General features: G+C 39.7%; 1 protein-coding gene across 2 annotated transcripts in view; it reads left to right on the top strand.

The window, feature by feature from the left end:
- Positions 1-7,079: 7,079 nt before the first annotated feature.
- The window catches only part of tpst1 (tyrosylprotein sulfotransferase 1), a 61,671-nt gene continuing 49,249 nt past the window's right edge, over positions 7,080-19,501 (top strand). For both annotated transcript variants that reach the window (XM_079481909.1, XM_079481908.1), the window contains exons 1-2: positions 7,080-7,486; positions 14,161-15,171. In XM_079481909.1, the coding sequence (XP_079338035.1) occupies positions 14,339-15,171 (833 nt within the window). In that variant the 5' untranslated portion in view covers positions 7,080-7,486; positions 14,161-14,338. The remainder of the gene's footprint in view (positions 7,487-14,160; positions 15,172-19,501) is intronic.

The following is a 19,501-nucleotide window of genomic DNA, read 5'->3' as shown; positions in this document are numbered from 1 at the left end:
CTAAAAGGAAAATTCTGTCATGACCTGTATACATTTATTTGTTTGGTTGAACACAAAGAAAGATATTTGGAAAAATGTTTGCAACTGAAATTCCGGGGGCCCCATTGACTAACATGGTATAATTTTTTTGTTGCACCGGAGAAATTCAGCCCTGTTTCTATTGAGATCTACCCTAAATATTGTTGATTCCACATTGTTACCTATTTAGGGAGATCAAACTTAAATTGAAGTGATTGGTGATTTGTACTCGGTTAAACAGTAGGAAAATATAACGGGGTTTATTCTCTGTAGGCTCGACCGCATTACTGCAGAAGCTGCACCGATCCGTCTGTCAATCTCCCGTTCCATCCTTCCCTCGCTCGTGAACAAGACCCCGAGATACTTAAACTCCTCCACTTGAGGAAGGAACTCTCCACCAACCTGAAGTGGGCAAGCCACCCTTTTTTTCCGACTGAGGACCATGGCCTCGGATTTGGAGGTACTGATTTTCATTCCAGCCGCTTCACACTCTGCTGTAAACCGTCCCAGTGCATGCTGAAGGTCCTGGTTTGAAGGGGCCAACACGACAACATCATCCGCAAATAGCAGAGACGAGATCGTGTCGTCCCCAAACCTGACACCCTCCAGCCCCTGGCTGCGCCTAGAAATTCTGTCCATAAAAATTACGAACAGAACCGGTGACAAAGGGCAGCCCTGCCGGAGTCCGACATGCACTGGGAACAAGTCCGACTTACTGCCGGCAATGCGAACCAAGCTCCTGCTTCGGTGTCCGCTGTCCAACATTCTTCAAAATCTTCTTTTGCATTCTGCTGAAAAATGAAAGTCATACAGGTTTGAAATAACAAGAGTGTGAACCTTTTTGGGTGAACTATCCCTTTAATGTGAATGGCACATTTTCTCATCAACAGGAGGACACCACTGGCTTCGTGCCCCCGAGCACAGATGGTGTTGAGACAGTGTAACCAGACCCCACTGTAGATGAGCATTGATGGGTCTCAAATAACAAATACACCTTTCCCTGGGTGGCAGAGCCTGGGTCTGCCGCTTCACAGCAGGGGATTGTTGCTTCTGACAAAGAAGACACTGAGCTTGTAGATACTATAGCACATACCAGACAAGAGTGCTGTTGTCCTCTATACTGACTGGCAGAGTGTCTGACCTTGCACATTTATGAGGTCTCCAGAACCGTCTCGACTCTTGATTGGTCTCATATTTCGCGATTCATGAATCCTTGGGCCAATTTAGTGTAAAATCTTATATGAATTTGTTTTGTTTGTTTCGCCAAATGTACAGGGAAAAACTGTCTGTGTTTGCAGGATGTGATTGAGACAAATCCCAATTTACACTCCACCTCAAATGTCCATGTCTGTCTATGAGGATGTGCATAGGAAGCGACTAAACATGAATAGGCCCTGCATGTGTAAAACATTTCTAGACATTAAAATAGCATAAATCTTTCACTGTATAATTTTATTTTTAAAAAGTGCCATGGTTGTTTAAATAAGGATTGAATGGTGGGTGGGTGGATGATGCGGCTGCTTGTTTGAAGCTCATTGTTTGCATGTTGCGCAGTGAGAGGAGCAGAGATGAATGATATATCTGAGGCTCCGTCGGCAGCTCTTCTGCCAACCACATTAGCTTTGAATTACTGTAGCTCTGCTTGCTTTAATGAATCTGACTTGGCGTTTATTTGATGGGCTTTGTGAGAGTCATTGAAGGTCATTTAATCTCTTTATGAACTGTGAACCGCTGAGGATGTCCTCTGTCAAACATACAGATTTATTACTTCTTCACTGACATATACCTAACAGGCTTTTTTCTTTTGTCGAGGCTTGTACTAGTTTAATCCTAGCTATTGTGCTGTTCTCAAAAGCCGCAACGCAATAATTTATCGATCATATCAATGCCATCAAACGGCAGAGGTGCAGATTGTTCTGCTTATAAATGTTGGATTCGTAGGGACGCGTTCCAACATTCAGCGTAAAGCCTTTGATAAGGAATGGAAGCTGGTATATCTGCAAAGGAAGGATCATTTGCACATTTGAGATGTTTCATCCAGGTCGTTGTGGTACGATTCAGATGTTCCTCTCCATTTTGGAATCATGAAACTGGCCATGAAACCTCTGCTCTATCTGCTAACCCTGCATCATTACAAGGAGGTCAGAGGTCTCTTATGCGGATGTGTCTTGAAAAGACGGCCTATCCGTTTCTGTAGGCCCCAGTGGAATGCGCTATGCCACGAGTCTCATGACCCTCAGACATGTTCCACCGCCCCCTGGTTAAGATATATGACCAGACGGTGAGGTAGAGTTACCACACGATGTGAATAATGCAACATCTTCCTTCCTTTACTGCTGTGATAACCCTATCTATGTTACCGATTACAGCATTGAAAAAGAACATCTTTGTTATAGTGGAGTTTAAAAATAGAAAATGGGTTCATAGTCCTTTCATAAAAGTTATTTAAGCACAATTAACCCGGATAAACACGAACATGTATGTATTCAGAGGCAGTGACCTCAGACAAGGCTGTTTGTCCACTTTTCAGCCTGACTGAATGTTAAACAAATTAAAAACAGACTTATTTTTTTCTCTGTATGGACCGGATGTGGACGTTCCCTGCAGCAGTGTCTGGCATGCGCTCTATTCCTAACCCCACTCACAGCACTGAACTTTTGTGGTAGTCCTGTTTGAGACTGTAATCTTTCAGCAGATTGCTAGCCTCAAGAAGCAGCAGTACACTGTAAAAAGTAAGATTTACTTCAGATTTAAAGAGTAACTATTGAAATGTTCTTAAAACTAAATTTCATGCAGTGTGTATTGCTGTGTGTGAATATAAGCAGTCTGCCAAGTTGTAATGCCAAAAGTGAACAAATAGCTTTAAAAAAAACTTATTGGCTTGGGAAAAAGGAATCACGCGAACGAGTCGTCTGTCGTTCTAATTTCAGACACTGCACATGGTAGACCAATCACAGCAGACTAGACCATCTGACCAATCAGATCAGAGTAGGCTGAAAGAAGAGAGGGGATTAGACGAATGAATCGCCGAACGAATCATCTGAGAGTCAGTCTGGAAGTGAGGTAATGATAACTGTATATTATTAGAAAATGAAAGTCTTTATAAACTGTTTATGTGGATAAACTTGTTGTTGGACGACAATCCATAAAACAAACTAAAATCACAAAACATTTACTTATTTTTGTGTGCATATGGACAACATTTGCACACCGTTTTAAAAGTACATTTGACTTAAAAAAAAAAGTTGTGTAAAAAGTTGACACAAAAATTAAGTATGAAACAAACTGTACAAAAAAGTGTAAGTATAATGTACTTTAAAAAACTTTTTCCGAAAATAATATTTTAGTGCAAAATTTTTGGTAAATCCTATAGATGCTTTTCACAGTGTAGGTGTTTATTCATAAATAAATGGAGACAATTTTGTTTGAATCTTTTATTCAAAAAATTTATTTCTGCCTTGCTAGCATCAACAGATCAAAAATCGACTGTCTGTTTTTGAACAGGTTTCTAACTTCCCCATCTTCCATTGTTCCAAACAGATGATGATCCCGACGCATGCCCTTGTTTAAGCCATAATTCTGTGATGCTCAAATAAACCAAGAGATAGTCATTTTTACTTTCTCTCACATAATATCTCTTTGTAAATGCATGTAACCACATTTTCTTGAATCTATTTACACAACATCATAACAAGAGTTTTTACCTACGTGCATCATAAGCAGTCTTCAGTTTCAATCTATTTTGAACTGTGCAAAATACTGATGTTGCTTAAATTACAATCCCCCTATATTTGATAACTGCCTATTATTAGAAAATGCAAGTGTTTCAAAACTGTTTATGTGCATACCTATATGTACCATCTGCCTCGGGATCAAACCCCCAAACAGTGAGTGATGAAAATCGGCTTAGTCAAAAATCAGACAAGGCAGCCTGCCAATCCTGATTCACCTCGGTTAAACTGTGGGGGACAATCTGCTCATTCCGTGCCCTGTAATACACAATGCAGAACTACACACAAACTGCAGACTTGCTTACAGTCGGCCAGCTGGACGCCCCTGGTAAACTGTGTTATAACACTAGTCACATCCATTTTTAAAGGAACAGTTCAGCCAAAATTTAAATTCCGTCTGCATTACTCACTGTTATCCCAAATCTTTATAAATGTATTTGTTCTGATGAGCACTAAAGAAGATATTTGGAACAATGTAGGGAAGCAAACCGTTCTGGGGCACTATTGACTACCATTGTAATGTTTCCTGCTATGGCAATGGTGGCCATGAACTGTTTGGCTACAAGCATTCTTTCAAATGTCTTTCTCTGGGTTCATAAAAAAAGACATTTATACAGATTTGAACTCAAGGGTGAGTAAATGATGACAGAATTTTCATTTTTAAGTGAACTGTCCCTTTAATGAACTAGATTAGATAAAAACAGTAGTGGTATTTCATCAAGCACCACCACAGAATTAGTTTTTTGTTTGGTAAAGCATCACCTAGATTTTAATGTCATCTTTGTCCTTGCATAATTTAGAAACTGCTATTTGTATATTGTCTAGCTATAAGTTGGTTGCTCACATCTGGTGTAATACAGAGAGCTGTATTTTTTATTCATGTTGGAACCCTGAGAATGAAGATGCAAGATATGTGGGCCAGGCACTTTATCACCCTTCCATCTGCATCCCCCCAAAGTTTTTTTTGGCAGAGCTTGAAGGCTTTACCTAATCAGACCAGACACTGTGTGACTGATTAAGAATTTGATTGCAGCTTTGGTGGGGGTGCTGCCGAGGACCAAGACCTCACGCTTATTCTGCCACCCATCTTCTATAACAGATATTAAAAAACATAGAGGACTGACTGTAGGCCTATGCTAAGTATGTTTTGTATTCTAGCCTTCGATACAATGCCCAAATACCGGTTGCAAAACCTCTCTTTTCGTGCATTCTCAAAACATGTGTTTTCAATAAAGTATTACCTAACCTAAAGATAACTGCAGTTTTCAGTGCAGACACATCTCGAAATGCTCTCAACCAACTAACAAGCTTATTTGCTCCATGAACTTTCTCGTCATCAATAGTCAACTAGTGAAAATAAAGGTGCTTAAAAAGTTCTTCACAGCGATGCAAGAAGAACCTGAACCATTTATGGTTCTACAAAGAACCATCTATTCTATGGCATCATGAAGCACTGTTTTTTTAATAGTGTATGCGCATTCACATTGAACTGTGTTTACTGTTTAACATTTTTCATTGTTTACTAAGTAAATGCTTTTTTAATTACCCATAAGAATTAAATTTGCTAATGACAAGCTACGTTACCCTGGAACATTAGTGGTAAAGTGTCTTGTTCAGTGTTCTATTGTTCAGTTTTTATTACATACAGCCCAGGACACAGTGACTGTTCATGCAAGCGGTCAGCCACGTGAAGCCAGAGGAAGTGTTCACACTCGGTGGTGTCTTTTTTTCCCTCTACCCTGCAGCCTGTCCCACTGTAGGTTTAAACAGGCCCATACGGTGACACACTGTGTTGCACCACACAGGCTGTGATTTCCTGCCATTCTCCCAGGACCCATCTGTTCTCACACTTTGGTGTGCTTTCTCAGCACCATCCATTCCCCTCTCCAGGGACATATTGTTTAAGATGCCATAACTGACCCACCTGCTTGTTAGTCATTGAGTAGCCGGTCATATTTTTTGTAATGCACAGGTGATATTTGAATTCCCGGCGCTACAGACCAGGAACAACTGTCCCCATGAGACACTGTGACTTTTGTTTGCTTGTCAACTTACTAACAAGAATGATGAGAATACATTTTTGCACAAAGCCTCCAAATTGACAACTTCCTTCTCGTTTGGACGTATGGTAAAATAACTATAATCAGCTTGCATGAGTTTTACTGTTTTGAAGAGTAAGCTTGATGGAAGCTTGTATAAAACCTGTTCATAGATGTGTGAAATGAGCAAGGTCTACTTTTTTCTTATCTTTAAAATCTGCTGTGATACACTGGGTTATTTTTAAACCAGCGTTGGGTAAGTAAGGGACAAACTCAACCTCTGGGTTATGTTAACCCATGTTTATTTTTCACCCAGCAACACAGCATAGGTTAATTTAGACCCAGTGCTGGGTTGAAAATACCCCATCATCTTTTGGGAGTATAATATGATTTGCAATAAAATATACACATCTTCTTTACAGTTCAAACTTTTTATGGCATATGAAAAAATGCTTAATGATTATGATCCATTTTGAATTGACGTCTATAATCAATGATGTAGCAAAAAAAATTGTACAGCAAAATTATCTCATTTTAAGTTACCTTCGTATGTAAAGGCAAAAGCAAGTTTACATTTACATTTATTCATTTGGCAGACGCTTTTATCCAGACCTCCAAGTAGTTTTGTTTTACAGTTTTTTTACAAAGCATCTTCCACCTACGTAGACCATAATACAAAAAGTAAACTTTTATTCACTAAAAATTTAATATTTCATGAATATTACTCTAAAATCAAATTGATAATAAATAGATTTTGTTGTCATATTGTTGTAAATAATGATCTGTGTTATAACAATTGTAAATAATTATGGTCTAAATATCTTTACTGTTGTACAAACGTAGCTTTTTTTTTAAAATATATGTAAAAAAATACATTGTTAAAAAGAACTGCTCAACTTCTCAGCCAACAGCTGTGGTTTACAGTACGCAATTTCCCTTTAAGACCCCTTAACATCTTGGTCCACCCTGTGTACCATTCCGAAGATATCCTCCCTATGCCCTACTCCCATCGAAGAGTTAAGCCCTTGATTTGTAAACTGTAATTGTATATCTTGTAGGTATAAAATTCACTTGGCAAAATGAGCAATAAAACAACGTAATTTTCTGTTTATTTGGAGTGTGTTGTCAACTTCCCGAAGTGGCCTTCGGAGGGCGATTTATCCCATTTGAACACAACCACAGAGGGCGGCGTAAAAGCCCATAGCCTGCTTTAACCAATAGCGGATGTCGACACAAACGGACCAATCAGAGTGCTGCTATTGAAATGTTTTCTTCAGCCCCTCAACCAGCCACGGTGTTGCCTGGTTGTGAACAAAGCGCCTCGCGAGTCGCACCGGGCAGGGTTTGGTCAAACGAGCGATTTGTTTACTTTTTTTACTTCGGTATTGTAAATCTAAAAACCAAGCATAATTTAAAAAAAACATTTTTGTGATACTCTCCCACAAAGCGCAGAAAATCACGGTAAACTGAGAAAAACAGGAATTAGCGCGAGCATCTGGCAACCCACAGAAGGTGACGAGCGTTCGATGTGATACAGTTGTTTTAAGCGGAGCGTCGAGACATCCACCACAGTGTCGCATTTTTAAGCGGTGAATGGAGCAGTATAAACGGATTGGCACGTTTTTGCGGTCTCGCTCGGCTAGAAACACTTCTCGTCTGATCCACTACTCGTCTGTTGAGACGGATCTAGCACGTCAGGTACGTTCCTTTACACATCGTGATCTAAAAAGTGTTGCTGCATTACAGCCCGTTTGCGTTAACGGTGTTGGCTGTATTTCTATTTTTTTTCCAAAGCACCCTTCTTCATTTTTCAGTCCATCTTAACGAGTTGAGGCTCTGAAGAGGTTCCTCTCGTGTGTTTTGAATGGGGGAAAACGTGCCATCGCTTGAATTGAACTGCGCGTGAATGGGACGCTGTCAGTGACTTTCATCCGCTGTGTCGATATCGAGCCGCGCGTTATGTCAGATGTACTGTGATAAAGACACGCAGAGACAGAGCGATACATCTCAAGAGGATGTTTAACTGTTTGGTGTTAACACTTCATTGCCTATTGCTGTAAAGGCTTGTTACGTAAATCAGAATGAACGTGTATGCGTCAAATATTTAAGTTAACGTTAATATTAATGTTTTTTGTTTAATGCGAATTGACAAGTGCTTGTATTTACGTTCATGTAACATTAGTGGATGTCATTGTATGTTCCTTCATGGGATGATCATTACCTCCAAATTCATAACTGATGCCCAGACCCTTGAGATTGAAAAAAATCATTTGGACGAAACCTTTTACTAACATTAGCTTCTGCTGGAAACAAGCATTAGGGAAATCAGAAATACTTTTCAAGTGAGCTCTGGTCTTATTTTAGGAAACACGATGAACTGACATAGGTTTCACATAGGCTGCATAGACATGAAACACATGCTTACTCATTTACAGTCTCTAATCTGAGATTAATATCTTTACACGTCCTATCCTGGTTTTTGCAGAGTTAGAGGGAGAATGTTTTGCCATCAAGCTATGGAGTCTTGGTATTTACATTTCTTTCATGGTTGATTTTTTTAGTTTTGTTTGCTTATTCATCAACAGTTTAGGATTGTGCTTCTCCACTCTCCATTCCAACGTCACTAGTGGTTTCACAAGGGAGCCACATAGTACTAACTTGCATATTGATTTGTCTTTACGCAATCACAATTGTGTACAGAGATGTGAATTATGGACTTTCAACACGTGCAAACGTTTTTTATAGGCCACATTCTATAAACCACATTCACTGGTGTGTTATAGTTTTAATCCACCAGTGGAGACCGTGCTGACCCAGTCGCTAGGTATGGAGATTGATGTGTTTTGCTCAAAGGCATTTGGGATGTTGAAGATGAGCGTAAATTACAGAGAAAATACTCTTGACTTTTTGAGCTTGAAATCTGGTTGAATTGGCACTTTTAGCTCTGCGAGACGACTTTGTGAACCCTAGAAAAAAACATGCGTTTGAATGTTAGGTAAGGTCCCATCAAGTTGGAGACCGATATGAGATACACAATTTCTTTGCTGTTGCATTAAATTCATTCAAGAACCTAAAAGCCTCTCTAGAAAATTAGAATATTGCTGTCAGAATGTGTATGAAGAAACTTGATCTTAAAATGCTTTCTAGAGAATGGCTTGGGGTTGGAGGTCGCAAGAAATAAGACGATCGCAGATTATTGAGTTGCGTAATGCACTGTGAGAATGAGAGAAATGTGCCTGTCTTTGTTTCGGTTTGGAGCCTTTGTTTCTTCGATATTGCCGCTGGAATGAGAGAAATGTGCACTTTGTTTCGGCTTTGATCAAAGGCTTATATTTAGTTTACGGTTGGCAGATGATGCCTTCGTGTTAGTTGAACATCTCTATGACCGTGTCCTTGAACCCATCATAGCTGTTTGGTAGAAGCTGAAATGGCTTAATTGAACTCAAACTGGTAAGGCCATACTGTATGTAGAGCATGGGTGGAGTTGCGGGACTGTTACGAAAGAGGTTGATGCGGGACCCAAGAGCCTCTTTTGTATCTTTTGTGAAACGGTATTGACACACGCCTGTCAAACTCAAAATCGATTGTATGCTTCTCCAATGCTTTCTGCCGCAACATTTTTTCATTTTCATCTCACCCTCGGAGCAAAAAACCTTTCTATTGCTTGTTCATAGGTGCTGGATTTTGTTTTCAGAGTTGTCTTTACTGAAGGGTTCTGTTGAGGTGGTCCACACGGAATCTCCTTTGGTGGGATTAGTGCATGAAAGAGCAGATTACATACCTTGTTCTCTGAATTGTTGAACAGGTCTTTTTCCTGCATACTGTCTTTTGTCGGTCACATTTCATGTGCTACAAAAGTAATGCACGTACAAGTTTCTCCTGTTTTTTAAACGATACATAGATTTATTTTATCAGTAGAAATCTGTTATTAAATTAATTATTATTAAGTGTTCAGCTGATGTGGGTCTACCAATTGGCAGTGCCGATTAAAGCACACTGTATATTGCATACGTCCGATATAATGTTTTCTTCTGTGTTCAATAGAACCCCAAATTTTAGTTCATGGTGCCCCAGAAATGTCAGTTGTTAACATTCTACCAAATATCTTCCTTTGTGTGCAACCGAACAAAGAAATTCATACAGGTTGGAAATAACTTGATGTTGAGTTATTCATGACAGAATTCATATTTTTGGGTGAACTATCCCTTTAATGAAAGTCATAGGGGTGGATCTCATAGATTCTTGGATGGTGCGAAGTATGGAGGATGGGAACCCACCGGCTAGAAATATAAATGACGACAAGAAATGACAATCGTAATTATAATCTCAAAATTATCAGATATTGACTAGTCGTACTATCAATATCACCACTAACCTTACAAAAGCCTTTTTCATATGTCTTCATCATAACCTTGATGTATTGTTTCTTTCAAAAAAATGACCCTGTATTTCATAAAATCGACCGTGCAGCACAATTATTTTCATAGCTGAACTATGAACAATGAATTGCAGGTTTGGGGATTTCAGCTTTCATTTGGCAAGAAATACCCAAGACAAGAAGGAGCCCAATGCAATTATACATTCCTCATTCCAGATGACCCAGATTTCAGAAGATTGTTGAAGTATAGCGAGACCCCCCTCATGTCCTTTTCAAGCTCTTCTCATTATTAAGTGTTGCAGTTGTCTGGTTTCAGCACTGGTCTACAGAGGATTTCAAAACAGATCAATGGCAGATCCAATAGAGGATATCTATAACAGAAGTGTGGAAGCTCTATTAATTTAATACCAACACCTTCTTGATTTCACTTTCACAAACGTGAAACGCGAGACCAAACATTGTTAACCACAGTAATAAATCAGAGACACAGTTGTTCTGTGGTGTGGCCTGATTTACATCTTAGATTCTAGAGGATACTAGTTTGTACTGTACATCATTTCACTCTAACTTTAAAGTGCATGTGTACGACACGCCTGGCATCTTGCCTTTCAATTTCCTTCCATTTGTTCAGTGTGTTCCTAATGATTAGTGATATAGGCCTCTCATGAGACTTCCTCTATACTCCACAACATCCCACTCAGCTTATGTGTTAGCCACAATTGAGATCTGCCTCTCCACTATGGCATAAATTATAGCTGGTCTCTAACGTAGGAACAATTATTGTTGAGCTACGGTATAAGGTTGAGAGTGACTCATCCGGTGACACATTTTAGCGAAGATGTTCCTTATCCTGTGGTGGGGGGGACTTTATAGATTACACTGAGGATTCTGGGTGTGGAAGTCCTGTTTACCATCTGTCAGCACTAACAGCCTGTGGCCAAGAAATCCATCAGAAGCAAGGCCTCTCTCAAAGAGAGTAAATCTGCGCAGACCTTGAAAGAGACCTTTAAGTTCCTCACATATATCAGAGGTGGCTGATATGATATATAAGATGTGCAAGAACTGAATAGAGTACCTCAGAGATTATATATTTTTGTATGCAAATACCAGAAGCAAGTTAGCATTTTAGCACTTAAAATGACCCATGTGGTTCCATGGCCCCAAAGTCTATGGGTTTTTTTAATGGGTTTTTGGCAAATTGCCTTAAATAAGAACTGTTGTTAACCTTTTTTCATGTTTTAATCTAAGACATAAAATGCACTAGCTCGTGAATCTAAAATGGCGGTTGCTAAAAGCTACTTTGGCGTCCAGGGCTCCAGACTGCGACTCACGGTTTTAGAACTATGTGCGCATGCGCTGACTTGCAAATTTGGAATTTCTTCTTTGTTGTTATTTCATGTGGAAAGACGAGTAGAACGTGTCCTGCCACTAGTGCAGGCTGTGTGTGATCGTCAAATGCGCGCATCACTCGCGTCATTGATGTTACCTGCGGACGTGCACAACCTAGGTCGTCATTAACAAGTTTACATACACACAACGTGAGTGCATTACTACGAGTCACTGTTTGCTGTGACGGATTTCACGAGCCCGAGGATGAACGATTTGGTATACGAGACGTTTAAAAGGAAACTAACGGTGGAGGTGCTTTTGCTTGTGCTCCTAAAAGTTTAAGTCAGGGGCTACAGTGCTCCTAGTAAAAAAGGTTAGTCTGGAGCCCTAATGTCAGACGTCGCCATCTCGAATATAAATCTCACAAATAATGCAACACAGATCTCTGAAAACGTAGATGGGGAATCATTCACGGAGTTAATACTGATAAGGGAACATGTGGGGGGTCATTATGACATGGCTAAAACAAATATTAACGTTTGTTTTAGATGTAATGCAATGTGTATACTAGGGCTGCAACGCTTTGTCGACAAATATTTTTGTTGTTGAGTAGTCGTTTTATCTCGTGACTTAATGTAAGAGCCTGCATTATCAAGTGCTTGTGTGGTGGTAATTTGGTCCAAAGAATCAGTTTTTTTGTAATGTAGGTTGCTGTGTAATTTAATATCCGTTCTCTAAGAATGCCTTGACAATAATGAATCTCAGTGATCCTATCTAATCTCCTTTATCTGGACACAGATGAAGAGTTTTGTCAATTAAGGATCACTTTACCACAACCAGCATCCTGAAATAGAATACCAATGGAACCAAGTCATTTCAGGTATCTCAAGAAGCATTATTGGCCAGAATCCCAGGTGGTTCATTGTGTTTACCGGCCTGTTTTAAATGGTTTAAGAGGGTCCCATTCTGTAGGCCTGCGAAGTCTCTTAGGCTTCCATACACATTTTGATCCCTTGATGAGACCTATTAAGTCAGGTAATGAAAACTGTGGTTGACCTTGTGCGTGTTTTTAAACTGTTATGAAAATTAGCCCATCTGTGTACGTGTATTTGATGGTTATAGTAGCGTTTTAGATTTGCAGCACCGAGAGGTAAAGTAAATAACTTAAAGAAACAATTACTCACAAAGACAATTGCTTTTCAGGGTTTTTCCTGGCTCAAAATGAGGCCATGCTAGTGCCATCCTGATCTTGTACATACGCACATACATATGTGTAGGCCTACCATCCCTTTAAGTTGATTAACCAAACTCTTTATTTACATTTACATGTATGCATTTGGCAGACGCTTTTATCCAAAGGGACTTACACTGCATTATACTATACATTTGTATTTGCAATGCCATGGGATCGAACCCATTACCTTGGCATTACTAGTGCCATGCTCTAACCACTGAGCTACAGGAAAGCTAGAGGAAAGCAAACAACATATAAGTTTAAAAACTTTGATCAAAATGACAATTATTAAGTTAAATCAAACATAAAATGTATCCAACCAACAGAAAAGTTGCTTGAAATCAAATATAAGCTTTTTATCATTTCAACTAATATTTCAGCCCACAATAGCCAACAGCTTCTTAAATTTCTTGAACTGCGACTTTTCAGCGCCTAACTTTGATAACAAAACGGTGCCTCCATCATGGCGTAATGCTGCAACTGCAGTTAAAATTACAGTCTGTAATTTTAATGTAAGTTGAATGCAACTGTTTGGCCAAAACAACATCATTTTGGCCAAAGACTAAAGCAGCATGAAGTTTGACCGAGGCGGCCACCTCCAATTTTTTTCTATGCAGGGAAAACCCTGCTTATGGATTATGGATTTAAACAAAGTACAGCATTTCATTTTACAGTTTGTGCCACAAGCATGAACGAGACCTCAGATGAGAAGTATGAGAAGAAGATTTCATTTTGACAGCTAGCTAACATATCAAGGCAATCAAATCACCCAGCAACTTCCCAATACATTACAAAACTAGCATTTAGAGCTGTATTGGCAACCGGCCACTACACACCAGCATTGTGATGCCCAGAATTGTACAGACAAGCCTCATTCATGTCGTGTTTAGAAAATGTAAACATACAGTTTACATCATGTTTTGAAAAGGCTCTGCCTTGTTTGCCTGCAGGGCTGCTGTACCGATCGTTTCTTTGGTCGGAGACTAGCACAGGGGAAACCTTGCAACAAACCCAATGCGCCAGAACCAAAATAATGTGGTCAAGTTTTATGTGTACCACTTGTGTTGTCAAGTCGCCCGCCCACTCTTTGAAACTGTGTGTTGCTCAGTGCAGATTTAAGACTGGAAGGTCATACATCAGTTTCTGGCAGAGATGAGCCTTTTGCACATTGAGAGTGGGAAGAAAGATGAGTCAAGCTTAAGATATCTGACCAGATCGCTCTCTGATTTCATAATGTATGTCTACCGCATGTATCTTTATAAAATCCAATTGTGCTTATTGTCCAATATGTTGAAGTCTGATACTTCTTTGTCCTCGCTGACAGATTTATTTTTTGCAGCTAGGCCTTTGAGCGATAGATGAGCTTAGCTTGTACAAATGCTGTTATTATAAGTTTTTCAATGTATAATATTTTTTTGTTGCGTGTTTCAGGCCTGATGGAGTCAGGAACTCCACGAGCGCTGCGTATAGCAGATCCCAGCCTGTCCTCGTTCCATCACGGCCAGTCCTGAGCATCAGGTGTTCAGCTACCCAACACATCGCCCTATCACCTCCCTTTTCTGATCCCTTCCCTTGGCTCCTCAATCGGGCCCACCCACTCGCCCCAAAGATGATCGGCAAGCTGAAGCAAAATTTACTGGTGGCCTGCTTGGTCATCAGCTCCGTCACAGTCTTCTACCTGGGTAGGCATGCCATGGAGTGCCACCACCGGATTGAGGAACGCAGCCAGCCGCTACTGAGCAGCTTGCGCACGACCCTACGTACAGGCCAGAACCTCAGTAACCCTTTTATTTACAATAAAGACATGCCACTTATTTTTATTGGTGGCGTCCCTCGCAGTGGGACCACTCTGATGCGGGCCATGCTGGATGCACACCCCGATGTACGCTGTGGTGAAGAGACACGCGTCATCCCTCGCATTCTAGCTATGAAGCAGATGTGGAGCCGCTCCGGCCGGGAAAAGATGCGTCTAGACGAAGCTGGAGTAACAGACGAGGTCTTGGACTCAGCCATGCAGGCGTTCCTGCTTGAGATAATAGTAAAGCACGGGGAGCCGGCCACTTATCTGTGTAATAAAGACCCCTTTGCCCTTAAATCACTTACCTATCTGGCTAAGATCTTCCCCCACGCTAAGTTCATCCTCATGATACGTGACGGCAGGGCCTCCGTTCACTCTATGATCTCCCGCAAGGTCACGATAGCCGGGTTTGACCTGAGCAGCTATCGGGACTGCCTAACAAAGTGGAACCGGGCTATAGAGACAATGTACACACAATGCCTAGATGCAGCTGACAAGTGCCTACCTGTGCACTACGAACAGCTTGTCCTTCACCCAGAAAAGTGGATGAGGACGCTTCTGAAATTCCTGGACATTCCTTGGAACGATGCAGTAATGCACCACGAGGACCTCATTGGGAAAGCAGGAGGCGTTTCACTCTCAAAGTAAGTGCCAATGACCTGTAGATATTTTTGGTTGTGTATAGTCAAGTCAAGTCAAGTCAGCTTTATTTATATAGCGCTTTTTACAATTTTCATTGTTACAAAGCAGCTGTACATGAAAAAATGACTATAAGTAAAACATAAAAGGTTATGGAATTCAAAACACAGGTCAAATATCAGACACACAATAAATTCCTATATGCAGTGTTAATTAAATAAGACTACCAAATTCTAGCAGCCCCCCCGGCCAGGCAAAACAGTGCAAAACAGTATGCAAACGGTGGCGAGGAACCCAAAACTCCATTGGAGGAGAAAAAAAACCTCGGAGGGAAACCAGGCCTAACCAGGGGATTCCAGTTCCCCTCTGGCAAAACTGCAGCCTCTGCACAAGCTCAACAGTGCTTGCACAACAAGGCGAAAATAAAAAAAATTAGATTTAAAATTATCATTAATAATCTAATAGTGGCTGAAGTTTTGTAGGGACGTCACTTCCTTCGTCCAGCATTTGTCAGGTCTAGGAATGGATTGCGCCCTGCCCGCTCCGCTCTTGTAACCTTGGAACAATGAGACAAGACTGGCTGAGAGTAGAGTATTGTTCTGCACTCTTTGATGCAACAAATGCTTCAGTTGTTATTGGAAGTGTCCCTGGTTCCGGTTGATCTAACTAGTGCAGCCTAGATCTTTGAAATACATATATTATGATAATCTAGTGTATGCAAGATTAAAAAGATGCGTCTTTAGTCTAGATTTAAACTGACAGAGTGTGTCCGCCTCCCGGACATTGCAGGGAAGACTGTTCCAAAGTTTAGGCGCTAGATAGGAAAAGGATCTGCCGCCTGCACTTGATTTTGAAATTCTAGGTATTACCAACTGACCTGACGCCTGAGAGCGTAGTGCACGTGATGGACTATAATACGTAAGAAGTTCTCTCAAGTAGTGAGGAGCTAAACCATGCAAGGCTTTATAGGTAATAAGCAAGATTTTAAAATTTATGCGATGCTTTATAGGTAACCAGTGCAAGGTTGACAGAACCGGGCTAATATGCTCATACTTTTTTGTACGTGTAAGAACTCGAGCTGCCGCATTTTGGACCAGTTGGAGTTTTTGTAATAGGCCTGCAGGGCAACCACCTAATAGTGCATTACAGTAATCTAGTCTTGATGTCATAAAGGCATGTATAAGCTTCTCCGCATCTGATGATGACAGCATATGACGTAATTTAGATATATTTTTAAGATGGAAAAACGCAATCTTACAGGTTTTGGCGACCTGGTTCTCAAATGACAGAGTACTATCGAATATAAAGCCAAGATTCTTAGCTGAAGATGAGGGTTTTATGGAACATCCATCAATAGTTAAGCAGTATTCTTGGTTGTTACGTAGGGCGGTTTTCGGTCCGATAAGTAACACTTCAGTTTTGTCCGAGTTCAGTAATAAAAAATTGCTACTCATCCACTTTTTTATATCGACAATGCATTCCACTATTCGATGGAATTGCTGTGTTTCGTGAGGCTTCGAGGAAATATAAAGTTGCGTATCATCAGCATAGCAGTGAAAGCTTATTCCGTGTCGCTTTATTATATCTCCTAGGGGTAACATGTATAATGCGAAGAGCATAGGCCCTAGTACTGAGCCCTGTGGTACACCGTACTGGACTTGCGATTTGCGTGATACCTCATTGTTTAATTAGCTTAAGGGACCACAGGATTGTTCCTTTAGTACATTGGGTCAGTTTCTTAAGTATAAAGATATGACTAGGGTTGGGTATCGTTTGACTTTTAGCGATTGTGCCTATCGATTTAGATTCTTATTGATTCCCAGTTTTGATTCCAAAGCTGTGAAATATATCAACTCATGTAGCATGCTTATTGTCTGGTTTGCAAAAATAAATATCGGTGCTCATAAATATTTTTTTAAAGTTTGTAAAATTATAACTAATTAAATGGCCTCTTGAGATATGTGCAGATCAAGTTAACACATGCACATTTCTGAAAATGGGAGAATTTAAATTTTATATCAAGTGTCCGATTTTTAACCTTTCCATTCCGATTCCAGAACTGATTTAATTTCCAACCCTAATTCTTGCCATAGGTCTATTTTTGCCAAAAATCGTAATCCGTGTTTTGGCCAATATTTAGATCAGAATTATTTAATAAGGTTTTTCATTGACTTTAAAAACATTTAATTATGGAATTAAAATAAATAAATAACAATAAAAGATCAAATAAAGTATGAATATACACATTTAAATAGATAATGTAAAAATTATTAATAAAAGGTCCAGTGTATAATATTTGGGATGACCAATTGAAAGAAATGCAATATAATATACTGTACATTATTATGTCTTCAGATGTGTATAAAGGTCTTACATAATAAAACATTGTTTTTATTACAAAAGGCTGAAATGAATAAATATAACAAGCACTCGCAGGTAGTCACAAGGAGAGAGCAACCTTCCGTCCCATGCACTTTGGGGAAAAGGAGAAAATGCAGCGCATTTTCCATGCATTTTAAATGCTTTCGAGATATTACTGTTTAGCTCCGAGCAGGATGCATCCCCATAATTAATCGCAGTCTTTGGGATTAGAAAATTTCGGGATTAGATTAATTGCATTTGTAGTGAAATGCAGTTAATCGTTCAGCCCTACTTTAAACGCAACAAACTCTTCATATGTGAATGATCAGCCGAACGATCTGTCAGTAACTGATGATGTAGATCACGTGGACCGTCATCCGGCAGGTGCTGAAGCTCATTTTGAGCCTGTTTACGTGAACAGACTATCTGCCCCTCTGTGTTCTGATATAGTACACATGTCCATTTATTTACCTGCTGTTGGCATCTGCAGCGGTCACGAAATGGAAAGGGATAAAATGAAGCGCATTTGGCGCTAAATAAAGATATTATTATATCATGATATTGGGGCAAAATATAATCAACATAAATGTCACTGAGTGCGCATGATGTGGATTTATAACACAAGATAATAAGAGACAATCACTGTGAAGTGGAATGCAGCACAATAATCATTTTACTTTGATAATTGGGTTTTCATAATTATTACAATCACAAATTGAATGGAAAATCAGTAAAGATTATTTTCTAACCATAATCATTTTGTTGTATAATCCTGAAAATGCGTCTGGTTTTACAAGTTTAATTGGATCATTTGAGCTCTGTTCATATATGTTATCTCCTTAATGTCACCAGATGTATTTGGACAGGCCTGCCTTTAAACATTCTTTTTGCCGTAGCAAAATGTGTTAATGTAAATTTCTGTACCTGTTTGTAATTGTCCAGATGTGTGTGGGCGAATCTCATTCTGTCAAACTGTAAATCTATGTGTGTTAAAATTCTTACTGATGCCAATTCCTTTCCGTTCTGTCAAATAGGAACTTATTCAGTGATTCATAGAGAGCTGTTGTGTTTACAAGATCTCTTTAGTGTGCTGTGTTGCAGCTTCAAAAACACTTCAGAGTCTAGACACTACTCAGTACTAATACACAGTGAACACACCGGGCATTAGGGCAGAGTACAAAGACAACATTCCTGCTCCAATAAAACAGGCTGTGACAAGTTGGAAACTGAATGACACTTTCTATTTCCAATAGGACAAATAGATGCATAACTACCAAAAACTGCCACATTTGTTATAAATGGTTCAATTTAGAGTGTTTTAACTCTTTTGTTAAGGCTAATGGCTTGCCCCTATTCATTTGCTATTGCACTTCAGGGAGTGACAGAGTCAAGAACAGAGCAATGTTTGCAGAGTTTTCATTTATTAATTGAAAATTTTAAACTGGTCGTACGGTTTGTGACTCGGGTGTTTAACATGTGGCTTACAGAAGTCCACGAAGTCTCCAAAACACAACTGGGTCACACGCCATTGACACATGAATCAGTCAAGCTCTTTATAATCCCCTGAAGAAATTTGGCTTCTGTCTGGTGGCAATTTTTAGAATTGAACCAAGAGTTTTTAATGAAAAGCTTATGGTAAGAGGAGGCCCACACATTTTTGCTTTATTTATATTAGATCCCGTTAACCTCCCGTTTTTTGTGTAAGTGTGTCTGGCCTGTCGTTCATCTTTTCAAAAATGCTGTGCACGCTGCATATTTCTTGTGACTTACCACTGCCTCCGTTCTCTCTGTGCTCTTTATTACTATACAAATACAATGCTATACTTTTAAACCTTCGGGGATGTCCACGTTTTTACTTCAAGCCCCCCCCCCCCTTGAACACAACAATATTTCAAGACCCTCCTACTCAAAATGTCTACATTATGAAATATTCTAGAGCTTCTTGCTTCCATCTAAAACAAAAGAAGATATTTA

The sequence above is a fragment of the Barbatula barbatula genome, assembly GCF_947034865.1.
Source record: "Barbatula barbatula genome assembly, chromosome: 19".
Classification (NCBI taxonomy): domain Eukaryota; kingdom Metazoa; phylum Chordata; class Actinopteri; order Cypriniformes; family Nemacheilidae; genus Barbatula; species Barbatula barbatula.
The sequence above is the reverse complement of the archived record's forward strand: the minus strand, read 5'-3'. Positions and strand labels throughout refer to the sequence as shown.